Genomic DNA, 17,244 nt, shown 5'->3' on the forward strand with positions numbered 1-17,244 from the left:
ATGACAATTAAATATGATTTAATTGATTCTCCTGTTACTAAACATGAGTTTGATGAAAACTTTGTGACAATATTGCATTTACAAATTTTTGAAAGTATGATCCAACTGAGTGACAAAGCTGTTACAGTTTCACCAGCAGATGTCACTAGTGAGTGATGAATGAAGCCTCGAGTAATGAACCTTTTTGCAAAGCAAAGTGTTGGAAAGGTTCATTGCTTCATGAGGCATCATTTGTCCATCACTACTCTTTACCGCTCTGCTCTTATTTCTTGGAGTAACTTGCAGCTAAAGCCAGCACGGACAGCCGCGCCATGTTGTATTTCTGGATAAGTGACGTACAGTATATTCTAAACAGAATCTAGAAACGACGTCATTGGCGCCCTGGCTGTGCACGAGTGGTCTCTAAGCCCCGCCCACTGCCGCGGGAGCGCGCAGCCCGTTTGAGCGTCTCTGTCGGAGAGACTCGCTGTTTCTGCTGCTTTAGTTCTTTGAATTAAACAATATTAACACTAAATGACGTAAAATTATATGTCCAAAATTATAGCAAAGGTGCTCAGAATGTTCTCTCTGTGAGAGGCTCAGTTTCAAGTGTTAGTAGTTTGTCATAAATATCTGCAAACGTCATATCCATAAACAATGTTTTGGTGATTTGTCTAAAGCTTGCTTATATCTGAAACCAAACTGTGATGAATGTAATTTAATGCCTGAGTAAGTGCTGAAGAATAAATTGATCCTGTCAATTTATTTTGTCTCGTTTGTCTGTACGATTATCAGTCATGCTGTTTTTAGTACTTTCAGACACAGAAAAGTCTGTAAACTTGAATTTACAAATATGAATGTCCACCAGTCAAAATGTGATTACAGTGATAAAACTCCTAAAGCTTGACACTGAAGGGCTGGTTTTGCCTTTATTTAACTTTGTTATATTCAAAAGGGTGATATTTTTAAAAAAAATCATAGCACAGGTAGTTCTTTACACAGTACAAAATAACTTCCTCCTGAGACCGAAGCTTTAGTTTGGTGTGCATTTTTTCATTGCAGGGTCAGCTTCAAATTGCCATTCTTTTGTTTGCCACACTGACAAACATCTGACTTACAATTACTTTATTTATTTTAGAACTGACCGAGTTACGTATGTAATGTTTTGTTTTTTGTCAGATGACTGTGGCAGACATTTTGAACTGAATTGACTCCAAATAGAAAGAGTTTCATTCAGATTTGTCCATGGGTTCATGGGATATTTTGCTGACGATACAGACAAATGAACACACAAGATGCACACAGTCAGACACCAGAAATATTATTACTCTGCAATTGTTTTCAACAGTGGGCGATAATAAAACGGCAACAACTGTAAATTGCTTGATTATCCCTACTGGGACGTAAACCAGCAACCTCTGTGTTCTGAGTGATTAAATTCCTTGTTTTGTCATCATATTTGTTTGCTTGAAAGAGGACAGAAAATGGACAGTGGTTCGCACATTTTTGGTAATTACTCACTGAGACTTGAGCCAATTACCTGCAGTTTCTTTTAAGAAGCAGGCGTCCCACATTAAGTTAGAGAGCTGACCTTTTTGACATGTTATCGTGTTGACACCATAAGTTGCGATGTGTTAGTGTTGAGATAGGCCCACTGAGCAATTATAGTACGCCATATTATGTCAAAGACTGCTCAACAAAGTCTATTTCCTGAAGACATGGATGGTGATTGTGGGAATATTCTAGATCTTTAATTCTGAATTCAAGTGCAGGTGCAAAACCCATCAAACAATATAACGTAACTGGCTTTCATTAGACTTTTTCAAGATGGCAATGAAAAGATAAAACCTTAAGGCCACAGCAGAAAATGGGGTGTCTAAGGGTGCCAGCATCAGAAATGACCAATTTACTACAGCTCCGATTAGAGCCTTCATAATTACTCACCCAAGCTCCAGTGGCTGACACATCTTATCTTCAGGACAAAGTGCTGAATGGGAACCAGCACTGAGGTCACCAAAAATGAAGATAAGAACTACTTGGGACATTCTGACAGCTTGGAAATCAAAAACACACATGTCAAAAATTACAACAAATACAATGCTTATTAATCTAATCTGTCCACAGGTTAGTGTTAATCTTTACATAATTATTTTACTGCCTACTAGCCAAACTGCAATACTTCCAGTCACCACAAGAGGGGGCAGCAGACCCTGCCACCTAACTCAAAAGTGCTCAGAACAACGACAATAAGTCAATGTAGTTTTTATCACTTCTGATTTTTACCTGTCAATCGGTTTTGTTATGGTTTGTGAGTTTGGTTATCATTATCAACATTATATTATTGGCTGTTTGTTAAAAAAATATACAGTGTCAGGACAAGATACAGCTGGTTTCTGTTGTTTACTTCATCCCCTGTATCTTGTTCTTTGTTTCACAGTTTTATGGCATGTAGCTTAAAAACCTTGCTAAATGAGTGTCCCACTGCACTGCTGATTCAATTAAGATGACTGAGGACATGGTAAGCCCTTTTTTCTTTTTTTTTAATGATCCTAACCCTTTTTGTCATTTCTTTACTATTTTACGTACACCCCTTTGGTCAATGGCAGTCATTTTAAAATGTGGTTTATAAATAAATTTGACCTTAAACTTGAACTTTTTTTTTCTTTTTCTGTCTCAGCTACACACTGTTTTGTGAAAAGCAAGGACCTGTTAACTAGTCAGATACCAGTTAGCTAGCAGTAGCTAATAGTTAGCTATTTGTCAGCTAGTGAGCTAATTAGCCTCTACAGCTACTTTGGTCATCTTTAAATTGAGGCATTTGTAACCAGAAATATGTATGTAATAGTTATTTGAACAATGATATTTAATGCTCCACTGTCTCCAAGATATTTTGTGTTTTTTAGGAGCATTCCCGTGTAGTGGAAGTGAAAAAAACTTTATCACGTCAGTTATTTGAAATATTTTCAAGATTCATATTTTATAAGTTTTAGGTAAATATTTTCAGCCCTGACTAATAAGGGTAAAAAAGAAGTAATCTGCCTAAACAGATTAAAAATAATTGGCTTTTGCTTGTCAAATTACATTGTACAACACGTGTAAAGTGAGGTGTGAAATTACAAATACATCACTGAAAGTTTAACCAAGGGGCTTATTGCTTAATTGCTTTAGGCATGATGTAGAAATTTATTCATTGTAAAGTATTCTGTTGATAATTTACTCCAGACATCATGTAATATTCAAATCTCAGGTTTTGGGGGAGTTAATTCTTTTTTATACACAGACTCACTAAATACAGTAAGATGCATTTATAGCTCATTTAAAATGCACTCTGAGCCAGTTTCTGCCTGACACAAGTAGATCAGAGTTTACAGAAAGACAAATTTAATCAAGTCAATGGACATGTCTGTGAGGCTGCGAGCGTGCTTAATCTGTTTACTGTTCTAATCGTTTTAACAAGACTAATACTGCTATATTTTGAGACAACGGTTAGTTGTTCAGCTTCTATACCAAGTTTTAAAATTGTGTTTCACAGAGCGGTGAGGGCTGGTGAAAGACTCGGTTTCTGGATGTCAGGTGAGTGTGTGTGTTTCAGTTTTCTGTTGTCCCCGTGTGAAATGTTTTGTGGGCATCTAATTTAGAATGAACAAATAATGACAAACATCACAATTACTTAGTTTTAGTGCTGTCAAAGTTAACATGTTTATATTTGTAGGAGTCATATATTGTTCCTCTCTTTCTCTCTCTAATAACTTTTGTGCTGTCATGTGTGGATGTTGTGGTATCTGCTTTGGGTGTGGTAGTGTTATTTGTTCGAGGTGCATGCAGGTGGCCTGGGCCATGTGGTGGAGTGAGCAACTTTCTGTTGACCGTTGAATCAACCCTGTTGGAAATACCATTGCACGGCGATATGAAATGCAACCAAGTAAAAAGTAAGTGTTTTTTTGTCTTAAGCCTGTGAAATGGAGCAATAAAGTCCACAGTGAGAAAAGATTTGACTCATTTTCAGTATACACCCATGTCATAGCCTGCCTCATTTGGTAAGTTATTTGAGTTTTTTTCTCCGCAATATTTTAGTTGTCAATAATGGTAATTTACTTTATTTTCATCAACACTGCAAGTGTGTCACAAATTTCTGTTTTGATGCCCTCAAGAAGAGGTTTTCCTTTTTTGTATTAGTGAGACTAGTTTTTACCAGAACAAAACTAACTTCAAGACAATGCCTCAGTTGCGTTCAGACTCCTAAAACAGCTCACAACCACATTACCCACAGTACCAAAAACAAGGCTCAGCAAATGCAGCAGCAATGCATTTTAGTTGCATAGTTTTGAAGTGAAAAAGTCTTTCACTTTGAAGAATTTTTAACAAATTACGAAAATGGGAAATTTATGGTTCAACTTCAATCAAACCCAATCAGGGCTCTAGAGTGCGACCAATTTGGTTGCAAATGCGACCTGATTTCTTAATAGTGCACCTGGAAAAAGTTTCACTTATTTCACCTTGTTGTGATTTTACGCTCCTGTGTAGTGGCTGAATTTCTGGGTCTACTCATTGTGTCATTACAGTATAATCTGGCCACTATGGATCCGTTCTCCGCACAGGAGTGGCACACGGGCAGAAACAGCTATTTCCAAGCTGGAAACCAGTTTGCAGGAAATGATGACCATGCTTTCCAAGATCACTGTGTCCTCTCCTCCATAGAGTACTGCTGCTGCCCGATCCACTAAACCATCTGCTCAGTACCAGGTCTCACCAGTTCATGAGCACTGTTTTGACTCTCCGTGAGGCTTTCAGCAGGGATCATAGCCAATGTCGCCCTTTCACTACTCAGTGTGAGATTCACTTTGAGCTCCAACCATCATTGTTCCCTACTGAAAAAGCCAAGGTAGCATATATGATCTCTCTTCTTTCTGGCAAAGCTAAGATTTGGGGAACACAAATGCCACAGCTCGCCGATGTCAAAAGGTATGGAGTCAGGCCCGCAAGGCACTTCGTAAGACATAGGCTGTGTATTCAGGTCAACCAACAAATGACAACCCCACCCCCACATCCCCACCTGACCTACCATACTGGACAGAGGGTCTGGATGTCCACCAAAGACTTTCTCCTCCTGACTGAGAATCACAAGTTGGTGCCCGCTTCATTGAACCATTTACTATCTCAAAGATCAACAACCCTGTGGCTGTCCGGATGTGCCTTCCCAGAACTTTTCAGTCCATCCCACATTCCATGTGTCCAGAGTCACATTGTTTTTTTTTGGTACACTGTGTTAATGTTGTTTCAGCTGTTTTATGTGTCATGTGTTGCAGCATCTTTTAATTTACACAACATAACCACCGCTTTGAAGATGCAAAATATATTTCATTGTGGAACAAACCAGAAATTAAACAAACAAGTGTACACGAACTTGGTCCACCTAACAACTAGAATTGTTGTTCAATCTTTATGAAACTGTTCAAGCTCCTTCAGATTAGATGTGTCCTGCCTGTGTCCATTCCAGGACATTTACTGTAACTGTCCTTAAACCAGTGGAGTGTGGCTTCAGCTGTGTGTTTAGGATCAGTCTCCTGCTGGAAGGTGAATCTCTGTCCCAGTCTCAAATCTCTGGACCCAAACAGGTTTCCCTCAAGAATTTACGTCTTTTGTTCCATTTGTCTTTCATTCAGCTATAATCAATTTTCCAGATCCTGCTGATGTAAAACATCCCCACCATATGGTGCTGCCACCACCATGCTTCACTGTGTTCTCAGCATGATGAGAGGTGGTAGGTTTGCACCAGACAGGATGTTGTTCTTGATGAAAATCCAAACAGCTTGCCTAGTTTCTTTCTTTAGGCAATGATATTTTTGTGCCACTCTTCCATAAAGTCCATAACGGTCCTATGGACATATCCTCTCATTCTGTAAAAGAGCTACCCATCTCCATCAGGACCTGGGCACCATTATTCTGCATTGTCATCGGTCTAAAAGGCAATCTTGCATTAGAAAGAATCTGGTTGAAACCTAAATGTTTTAAGTGCAACTTCATTTGCAGTCAAGTTCTGTGGAAAAGCCTTCATTTTTCTTTGGTATTGATTGCTGTTCTGACTGTTGCCATCCTCACACAGTCAATGAGTTTTGGTGGACGACCCTCTCTTGGAAGGTTTGCCGTAGTGATGGTCTCTTTAAAGCTGAAACTCCAGTATAAAAGGCACAGTGCTTCAGAAGCACCACATGATCAATGACGCTTCATTTAGTACGTCACCGCTATGGTGCCTGATTCTGTGGTTTACAAGGAAGCAAATCATTGGTGGATTCATGGTGTGCTTTAGTGGTGATTTTGTTCGAGAAAGACCTTCTGCGTTAGTCAAAATCGTACATAAAAATACAGTACACTATACATATAAGTTACAATAAAGAGTATGAAAATGTACCCGTCCACTGGTTACTTACATGCTCACATGGAGACAGGGACCTCACAGCCCAAGCATACTCCCAAGCTACTATAAGATTGTGTTGTATATCATTATATGTAGTGTTTTTTTAATCTACTATGTTTACAAATGTTAAAAAATCACGAGCAAAGGATGACCACACCATGGCCCATGTTTAAACAGGGAACTTTGTTCATCAAAAATATTTACTAATAAAACACATATAACATGTTTTTTTTTTTTTATCACAATAAATACATGTTCAAAACACCACAACAGCAGCCTGATATCGGAAAAAATCTCACTTGATCAAACAGAAACTGACATCTAAACTCATAATGAAACAGTTCATTTAAAATTGAAACGTCAAGCTGCACTTTATACTTTTGGCCACCAGATACCACTAAAGAGGACTGTGTTGATGAACCCCTTTAGCCTTTTGCTTCACAAATCATTGTAGCGTCACTAGTTTGCTGTGGCAACATGATTTTTCCCTTTTCTAATACTGGATTTGTTCTTCTGTGGCATTGTTCAGGGTTTGTGATAAAAAACAAACAAAAAAACATTCCTGATCTGTACATTTCCATAACTTTGTCTCTGACCTGTGTGGAGAGTTCCTTGGTCTTCATAATGTCTCTTGCTTGGTGGGAGCCTTTAGTCTTTAGAGGTGTTGCTCTGTTGTTAATTCTGGGACCTGTCGGAACAGCTTTATACATACAGAGATAATTTAACACCCAGATCGCCCACAGGTGGATCCTATTTAACTGATTAAGTGACTTTTAAAGGTGACGACTGGAGCTTCAAAACAAAGCTTCTATTTTTAGAATTATTTAAAGCTATTAAACCTTTTTAATCTAATTGTTTTGGAGTATTTTTGTAGAATCATTACTTATAATCAAATTGAAAAGCTATTTAAGGAATTTCAAGGCAACAAAATAGAAAGATTACCAAGGTGGAGGATACGTTAGCAGCCCAATGTGTTTTTTTTACTGCTTGTCTTGATAAAAGTTTTTCTCGTATCTGTGTGTATCTCATCAACCAGTGAATGGATTTTAATGAAACTTTCAGGAAGTAGTCACTGCATGCACCTTAACAACTGGTTTACTTATAGAGTCAACCCAATTCATCATGGCTGCCGCAGCTAATCGAACATAGCCTACACAAACATGGCTCTAACCCAAAACAATGACACCCACAACTTCCTCAACATTGAACATTTGGATTTGATTCTCAACAAGCACAGCTCAACCTTCATCTGGCTCCTCTTTGCCACCAGCAAAACAAACATGACGGTCTTCTTGTAATGAAGTGGGTGGAGCTCCACTTGGGTTGCTAGGTGAGGGGCTGGGCTCAACTTGGGGTTGCTAGGTAACAAGGATTGTGACACAATAATCCAGAGGTTTTTGAAACAGGTCATTTTGCAGACACCAGAAAACATTTACTTATTGTTTTTTTTTGCACTTGGATTGTTTCTAGAAGCAGTGAATACCCAAAAGGAAGTACAAAAACATGCAAAAAGGGAATTTTGCATGATAGGTCCCCTTTAACAAAACATGATTTAAAACACTGGCATGAACGGTGGCGAGCGATATGCATCCTTTTGAGGATTGCTTGGCCTTTTACTGTCTTCTGAACTCTCCCACTGTCTTAGAGCAATAAATCAATCTCAGTTAAAACCCAACCAGACATTTTTTTGTTTGTTCTTTTTGTTATTGAGTGCAGAGCGACAACAGAGGGAGCCATCGCTTTTAAAGAAAACAAACAAAAAAACAAATAATAAATTGCATTTCTCCACAGCAGCCTATCTCTGATTCACAATCCTACAGAGGGACCCACCTCCACATCCCCCTCTCTTTCTCCCGCCCTCTGTGTGTCTCCTGCTCTCTCCTCCCTCCCCTCCTCTGTAGAGAAGGGGAGGGAGGGAGGAGAGAGCAGGAGCGCGCAGCTCGAGAGTTGTGGTCCGCGCGCTGCTCTCGCCAGAAGTGTGTTTCTGCTCCACGCTCTGCGTCTTCCTGCACAGCAGCGCCCGGCCACGCAGCCAGCCCGAGTGCCATGTCTGACAGCTGTGCGGGCAAAAGGTTGCAGCTCATCTGAGGGGAAGGTGGTGCCTTGCTTTGAAGAGGAGGACAGAAGAGAAAAAGAAGACTGACCAGTTGCTGAGAGAAAGAGGAGGGGGGGATATAACTGAAAGCCCCCCTCCTCGCCTCACTAAACAGAGCAAAACGGAAGGCTTTGGAGTATTCAATTTTTTCTTTCGTTTTATATTTTTCTTATTCCTCATCGCGGTGCTGGGAGGTGCTTCATCTTTTCATATAGTCTCTCTCTCCGTCATTTGCCTCCTCATTTACTTCTCCATCTACGTGGTGTATAATTTCTTATATTTATGAGTGAGAGAACAGAGAGAGGAGTTCTGATTTCATATTTTTTTTCGTCCTTTCGCCCTCCCTCCTCAGCCTCTCCCCTCTCACCAAACCACATCATTCCCCGTCACTCAACCCTTACCATCTCATGCCCTGTCAATTCATCACCTCCACAACCTCCACCTTCTTCCTGTCTCTAAGATCTGATGTTATATGAACTTGGATTAATTTTCTTCAAAGACAACTAAAAAAACTCCTCATGAATGACTCTTTCCCCCCCCCCCCTTTTCCTTCTCTTTTGGTCCCTCCACACCCATTTTCTTTGCATCACACTCTTGCGGGATTCTTTAATGTTACTCTAGGTAGGTTAACTATTGTTTAGTGTCTGTCTATCTGTCTGTCGGTGTGTATTTGTGTGTGCTTTACGTAGCCATAAAACACACATTAACACACACATGCACTCGCACACTAAACTATGCCTGAAGAGTGATCAGTGGTTTTGGTTCGTCTTCGCATTGTTTTGGCATTCTCCTCCTCAGTCCATCTCATGGTAGTCAAAGTACACACATTTTTTTATTGTTGTCTTTGAAAAATCCTTCTTTTGTTCACATCATATTGTTCTCCTTTTGATTTATTAAAGACATTGTTGCAACTTGGAGACATAAAAGTTAGGCCTGATTGTAATTAAGTGAACACATTTCTATTAGGGATTAGGATTTCTTTTTTTAGATGATCTTAAGTCTCAGTTGTATTTGATATTCTGAGTTTTGAACTAAGGGCAGTCTGGACTCATTAAAAGTGTATACCATTTTATGCCTAATTTGTGCTAATTTTCGTTCTGAGTCCATCAGCAATCATTAGATCTGTTCCTGCTTCTGCTCCTTGCCATCCCACACACCGAGCACACAGTCCTAGATGTTTTTTTTTAACAACTGAAGCAGCAAGCCCCTGCATGTTTTCCTCCCACTTTTCACTCCCATCCATTTGTTTTTTGAAACTCAAAAATCTTTTTTTGCTTTTCCAGCTCTGTTGCCTTCATCCCCATCCTTGTGTGAGACAGTCGGGGTGACAGTAGCAGGATGTTGATCTGTGGACTGAGCGGGTAAAGCCTTTGCTGTGGACTTGAGCTGTGCAGGTTGTGGATAGACAGACCGATAGACAGAACTGAATATCCCATTCCATCCTTTGCCTTTGCCCCCTCCTCTGTCACATTTTCCTCCTCTCTTTGTTTTGTTTGATGCTCCGTCTGTACTTCTCGCTGCCACAGCTTTTTGTGAGCGCTGTTTTAACGCACCAGACTATTTTTAATAGCCTGTGTTTGTATACGTGGACATTGACCTGAAGCTGCCTGCTCCCTCACCCTTAAAGTAGACAAGTAGCTTAGGCCCACATCAGCTACTATTAGTCTTCCACGCCCACCACCTTCTCATGGACTGCTTAAAAGGGGCGTTATAAGTCCCTCTTTCTTGTTGAGAGGAGGATGTCATCATGAAGGAACATGAAGGACCACTCGTTTTGCTCTGTCTTTGCTTTTGTGTCTCAACTCTGCTCCTCTGTAAAACATCTCCACTACAGTCTATAAAATTATGTGTTGCAGAAAAGAGTTAATTAGGTGAGTAGTGAATTAATTCAGCACTCACTGCTTCTCCCCGAGTGAGTGCATGCACATGCATGGAGCCGAGGGTGGGTGTGTAGGCCTGGACGTGCGCGCGTACGCACGAGCACAGCTGATCGGGCAGGAGCGTGCATGTGTTTGTCTGCATACCGGGGAACGAATTCTGCATGAACTTCCATCGGCAGGTTCTCTGTGAAGGGTTATTCTGATATTTTCCACCCTGTTTGCCTGCACGGAGAAACCTTTCTGCTGTGTCTAACTGATTGTTTATCAGACCGTGCCTCTGAGCTCTTCTTTTAATATCTTTTTCACTGTATCTGTATGAATTTCACACCTCTTTGAGTTATTGCTTTACTGAACTGTGTTTTCCAGCAAAAGAAATTCATCGTTTATTCAATATTTAAAACCACTACTCCGCCAAAAAAACAAAACAAAACAAAAGAGTGAATCTGGTTGAATCTTTTTGCGTCTGTGTACATTCATACCACATCTATTTTAGTCCTCTTTACCACTTTATGGCGTAGGGGGAAAAAATGGTGTAGCTTCTTTCCATTTATAAACCAATGCCACATTGATTTTTTTTTTTTTCACCACCTCCATCACATTTCTTCTTAGAGGCGATGGATCTGCCGCAGATCTCTGGAAATTATACAAATATATCTCTGTAAATAAACCACAGATCTAATGTGACTCATGCACTGGCTTTGCTGTACTCGACTCTCCAGCAAGACCCTAATGAGAACACTGTGACATAATAGGCTGCCTGCGTCCAAGTGCATCCATCATGCTCGCTAAAGTGATCCAACGCTATGTTCACCTGTACACAACCAGAGGCCAGAGCCTCAACCAACCGCCTAAAAGAATAGTTCAATTATAATAATTATACCAAACAAGGCATTTTGGGAACTGAAGGCCTTGAAGGAATGCGTATTGCCCGACGCCTTTCACGCCAGAGTTTTAAACTTAGATCATCTTATGTTGAAAAATGATGGAGTTTTAAAAGTTTTGATCAAACCTTGAAAATAACTTTATGAACAATCCAATGTGATATCATGGGGTGTGATATTATGCGCTCTGAATGACTTTCAGCTGCTATCACATCGAATTTAATCTCAGTATCTGTCAAACTGACTGAATTGTTGGCTAATGTCAATTATGTGACACTCGTCTTGAATCAGCTGTAGATGCCCATTCAGTGATTACTCTCTGGGAGTTTCAGTCAAATCCATCAATAAAGTTTCAATAAATACATTATTAAATATTTTGTAACAGACAAACAGTCTGACTCCAACAGTTAATGCTAAAGTTTGAAGCAAAGATATTGTGCAATAAGCAGCACTGAGTGTATGTGTTGGGAATCATTCTCAGCTACAACCACACCAAATTTTAGCTCAATATCTGTAAAATTGACTTAGATGTAGCCGTTTTTGTGTTTGCTAAGGTCAATCTTCTGTGGTGACCACCTTTGAATTTGATTAAGTTCAAAAGTGAATCAGCTGTAGATGTACATCTGATGATTACTTTATGTGAATTTTATCAAAATCTGTCCAGCCTAATTTTAAAACTAATCTTAACATTGCTCCATTAATCATTTGAAAGAGTAGTTTCTTGTGAAGTTTCTCAGAACATCTCTGACCCAAACAGTCTAAATCATTCAGTGCATCTTTAAAAATAGTGGGAAGAGGTACAAAACTCTGAGGACAGAAAGTTTGAAAATAGCAAGCTCACCTCCTGAGTTTTAGTATAATAAAGGCTTTATCTCAGTTCTTTAACAATCCCCCAAAACACATTCACTTTATTTACAAAAAAAAAGAAAAAAAACTTCCTTAGATAAAAATTTCAAATCAAAATAACAAAATATTAAAACATACTAAAAATTAAGAACAATTTTTGCACACACAAAAAGGAAGAGAGATGTTTACGGTAACGTAAAAGCTTTAACTCTCTTAAAAGGTTTTTTTCATAACAGCATAATCCTCCCCCAAATTTAAAGCTGTTGGTTCACAGTGATGAGGCTAAATAAATCTCATTGAGTTGTTTTATTCAAAAACTCACTGTATTATCCTTCATGAGCCAAGCCATCAGTATCATATCAAAACTACCATGAGAGTCACACTTAATTAGACGATAAAGGAGTTGAAGCGAAAAATGGATATTTATAAATGAAAATTTGTTGAATGAATAATTTATTTCACTGCCAGACAGGATTAAAATTCTGCACATGTAGATATCCACTGACAGTTTTCCTCCAGGCTTAACTGTGTGTACCTGCAGCTGCAACTCCCTCAAGTTACAGATACACTCAGTTTCAGACCCAAAACTACACTTTTCAGCACAAACATAAAAAAATTACCTTTTGTTGAAGACTTTACAAATGATATCAAGATTGACTGAGCTCGTAATTGGATTCATTATATATTTATTGTAGTTTTGAACTTGTTTTTGCTTCCAATCTTAAATAAATTGGAGATTTTAAAAAAATCTATTTATACTTGGAGTAAAAATAAAAGCAAACCATTTAAAAGGAATTTAGAAATCAACAAAGACTTTTTTACAGAAGTTGAGAGCAGACATGATTAGAAATTAGAGGCGGGCAATTTAAGCAAAAATACTCTTTAAATTTGTCGTTGATTATTCCACTTTTCTTCAGCTATTCGACCAATGTGTGCTTATTTCAACCTTTACTCATGCAGGGTTAATTAAAGTAGCCCAGGTGTCAGCATAATCAGATGTTTAAAAGCAGAGAAAGCATCTTAATGAGCGTTAATCTCAGGCGTCACCTTAAGTTTTAGGGCTGTTGCTTGTTTCATATTTTTACTGGAAAATTTACCGTGCCTACACAGAGATCTGCGATAAATTTTACTTGCCTCAAAAATCCCTCTAAAGAAACAGAGGCTTCTGGTGCCTATTTTCATGCTAACTTTGCTTGCCAGATCTCCATATTCCTCCATTTTCATCAGTCTGATGGATCAGTGTGGAGAAGGTTGCACAAATTCTGACAGTAAGGTTGAGCTCACCTGTGACCATAGTTTCCACTTGAAAATCCTTTCAAAATAAAGTACGATGGCAGAAACAGATGCAGGAACTGATGGGTTGTTTTGTGCTGAAAAAGCACCCAAACTGAGAAGACGTTAATCCTTCAAATGCTTGTGTTTGAATTAAACTTTGGATATTTAAAAATCACCAAAAAAATCACCACCCATCCTAATCTATTTTTCATGCCTTTTCTCCACTTGACGACATTCATTTCGTCAATATAAGGAGTTCATGTATTTCTTTATTCTTACTTAGAAAAACTCATTTTCTCACAATAAATAAACGTAATTTCAAAATCAAGTCTGAACAAAAAGCAGTACTTTCTTATCAAAAATAAGGATAATCATACGTTGATGTTATGGATCATGCCCAAGTGTCATGACAGAGATACTAAGGGATAAAACTACACAAGATAAAGCTAGCCTAGTTATCTCTAAATACAGGAATAGATAACTCACAATCTCAAGAAAATCGCATCAAAATTAATTACAGCAGGTATGGCTGATTTTTGGCTTTCACAGCTATTTATTCTGGCATTTGTTAGGAGTGTATTTTGTGAAAAATCAAACACTAAGCTGATATTTCTTTGAGCAGCCATAAAACCAAAGCAAATAAAAGTAGCACTCCTGAAAGGACAGCACACCACGAGAGTCTCATTAACATTTGCTCGGTGGTTCGTGAGATATTTTGCTTACGGACAGACACAGGAACACTCACAAGCAATTACATGATGATTGTTTTATTATAGCCCGCCTCTCATGGCAGCGGGCAGTAATAAAGCAGCCATTCATTATCTCATTAGACTACATATTTGGTTATTAGGGCATTAAAGAGAACACATGATGCTGCTGTGACATGACCAGTTAAATGTCAAGGTTTCATTGATAAATAAAGACGACAAGTATTGAAGAAGACATTATTCACAATCACACATCTGTGTGCATACATTCAGTGAAAAAATATGTTGGTCCAGTTTATTAGGAAAATACCAAACACTGCTTGATCCTCCTGCTCCGTCAAAGAGCTCTCTGATTGTTTTCACTTCCCCCAGATAAATGTTTCATGCCTCCAACAGTCTTATGTTGTGTCTGTCCCATGTGTTTTACAAAGTAAGCATGGAAGGCTAAACAATGCATCTGCATGACTGCATCCAACTCTTTCCTTTGGGTTGTAGTGTTTAGGAGCCTTGCCTTTCGCACTATGTCTCAGTTTTGTTTTGTTTTTTGTTTTTTTGACACAATGCTGTACATTGATGATGATGATGATGATGATGCCTCGTCATTGTGGGCCAAGCTGTTTTCCTTGTAGGCTCTCCGCCAAAGATGGAGCTGAATTATAAGGAGGCCGATGTCCCGAGTCTTTGCCACCTCTTGTTTGTCAAAACAGGGACCGTTTTAGGTGCTGATAGGCTAAATTTATGTGGCGACACGCACGTCTGTATTCAGTAATTGGCTACACTTCTGTACTGACAGGGCATTGTTTTTGTCGCCTCTAGAAGAGCACTTTGTTAAGGATTATTATATTCCTCACATACTGGGTCTTAATTTCAAACATTTCAAACAAAAAACGAACTTGCTTTTAAAAAAAAGCCTCCGTTAAAATTATAACAGTTTGTCACAGGTACCGTTTTAAATGGAGGTTTCAGTTTTCTTTGTAGTTTCCTTGGTGGTGAAGAACACGGGGATTCAGATCTAAATCTATAGCTAACCTGTCTGAAACGCCATATGGAAAAAACTAATATTAATAGAACAAATTCAAGAGTAAAATAGAGACAGATATTAGTGTGAGGGATGTCCACATGGAAACAAATACTTCGAATTTGACATAGTTTTAATAGGGCTGCACAACTTATCTAAAGTTTATTGCCAGTGCAGTATTAAGTATTGCAATGGGTTGCATTAAATTGCAGACAAACATTGTATGCTAAAAATATATTTGGCCGTCTTATTGGCCTAAAAGCCAACTTAGATGATAATGGTTGAAATTAAAGGCCATGATTACTTTCTGAGATTGTCAATAAAATCTGTCCATTGGTTCATGAGATATTTTGATAACATACAGACAAACACAGACACAGGCAATTACATGATCTCCCATCTTTTATGGCAGCTGATGATAAAAAGTGAGGAATGAGGAAAACGTGGGTTTATCGTCACAGTATTCAGTAATAGTAATGCACGTCATCCTTTAGTTGTGCAGCCCTAGTTTTGAAGTAAAATTAAGCACCATGACATTACCAACCCTGGATGTAAATTTTTGCAAACCCTTCATTAAACATTTCTGAACAGAAGAACATGAGCAAAAACTGCAATAAAGACACTCAGGCTGATGCTTATTGAAGTGCAACAAGTGCCACACTTGTTATCTCATCAGGCCGTCAAAGATCAAATGCTCTGATGTAAATAACAATGCAGAATCTTTACAAATCACATACGGTCAGGCTTTGCATTAAGAAACACTTGATAAACCTTAAGTAGTGTAACCGGCGGCTTGAAACACTCGAGACGTTGAGATTGCAGGGAAGGAGACATGTAGGCACAGCAGCCTGAGTGAGTTAAGCCCTGACCTCAGAAGAAAATGACTTGGTTAGACTGTGACGTTCAGCCTTCACCATCATCCAGAACCCGTACTCCGCCGCCTGACTCTGTCCTTCATTTATTTCCCCTGTTCAGACTGAGAGGAGCAGAGCGAAGAGTGAGCCGCCGAGCCGATGATCATGACTGGCTAAATTAGGCAAGGGCTCAGAGTGACGGAAAGCCAGAGACGAGAAGAAGAGGGGAACATATACGCACACTGCTGCTCATCTCCACAGCAACAGAGCTCACACACTAGCAGACTTCTGGAGGGAGACCTTGACGAACTGTAGAGCTTTGAAGGAAAGTCAGTCGGATGGAAAGACACCAATGAAATGACTCTCCATTTCTCATCATCCAGTTGCTTTAACTGAGTTCCCATAGAAACTCTGACATTTTGAGTTGATGGTTAGTTTCCTAACACCTCTGATAACTGAGTCAAAAGCATATGTCAGCCAATTTGGATCTCATTCGCTACAAATTAGTCCCTTTTTTTGGCAGACGCCGCCTTCCCTCACGCTAACAGTCCAGCATCAGCTCTTCCCGCCCTCAGATAATCAAAATCCACTCCTCCGTCGACCTGCCAGACCTCCCTCCTGTCTTCTGTGTGCGACTTCATCAGTTTACACCCCCTCATCCGAGGCTATGAGAGGAGGATTCGAATCGCAGGCCACTCCATCATGCCCGTTCTGAAGAGCAGAGAGGAGATCCGGGCTGGCAATGTTCAAGGTAGGCCACGAATGGATTTACATTGGCTGGGTTTTGTGACTTCTTGAAAGCTGAACTTTTTGTCAGATTTACCATATTAAAATGTCAGTAAACTTAGTTGACTGTAAAAGGTGACATTATATATATTTATAGAAGACAGTCAACAATGCTACGTACCAGAAACATTAAGTGCAAATTAGTTTGAAACTTTTCAATGATTTGACTACAAAGAAGAGACCAGGTCGCCTCTGGATACCGTAGGACAGACCTTTTATTTATCAAAGCAGCACGGAGCCAAGATTTACTCCAAAATAATAAAAGATTACAGTTTGACTGAAATATGTAGGGCAGTTCTTTTACAACAGACATCATGGAGGACAGAAGAGACCGATTTAAAGACAGAAACCCTTTGGGTATTTTAAGCCCTTATAATATTTAAACTGCTTTTATTATTCTAGCACAAATATGTTTTAGTTGAGCAGAAGAACAAACAAAAAGGATTTTTTTTTAAAGAACAGACAAACATTTAAGATGATTTGAGGATGTCTGACCACATCATTGAAA

At 39.1% G+C, this 17,244-nt stretch overlaps 1 protein-coding gene and 1 long non-coding RNA gene across 7 annotated transcripts in view; both read left to right on the plus strand.

Annotated features, from left to right (window-relative positions):
- Positions 1 to 2,180: 2,180 nt before the first annotated feature.
- On the plus strand, positions 2,181 to 3,902 carry LOC119616870. Its single transcript, XR_005232923.1, has 3 exons — positions 2,181 to 2,497; positions 3,512 to 3,552; positions 3,780 to 3,902. It is a non-coding gene; the product is annotated as an uncharacterized LOC119616870 (long non-coding RNA).
- A 4,457-nt stretch (positions 3,903 to 8,359) lies between these two features.
- Positions 8,360 to 17,244, plus strand: part of grin2bb (glutamate receptor, ionotropic, N-methyl D-aspartate 2B, genome duplicate b) — a 150,431-nt gene continuing 141,546 nt past the window's right edge. For 3 of the 6 annotated variants that reach the window (XM_017425779.2, XM_017425782.2, XM_017425783.2), the window contains exons 1-2: positions 8,360 to 10,360; positions 16,072 to 16,701. In XM_017425779.2, coding sequence (XP_017281268.1) covers positions 16,693 to 16,701 — 9 coding nt within the window. In that variant the 5' untranslated portion in view covers positions 8,360 to 10,360; positions 16,072 to 16,692. The remainder of the gene's footprint in view (positions 10,361 to 16,071; positions 16,702 to 17,244) is intronic. The other 3 variants (XM_017425781.2, XM_017425778.2, XM_017425780.2) reach the window with 3 other exon arrangements.

The sequence above is a fragment of the Kryptolebias marmoratus genome, linkage group LG3 (genome assembly GCF_001649575.2).
Source record: "Kryptolebias marmoratus isolate JLee-2015 linkage group LG3, ASM164957v2, whole genome shotgun sequence".
Taxonomy (NCBI): Eukaryota; Metazoa; Chordata; class Actinopteri; order Cyprinodontiformes; family Rivulidae; genus Kryptolebias; species Kryptolebias marmoratus.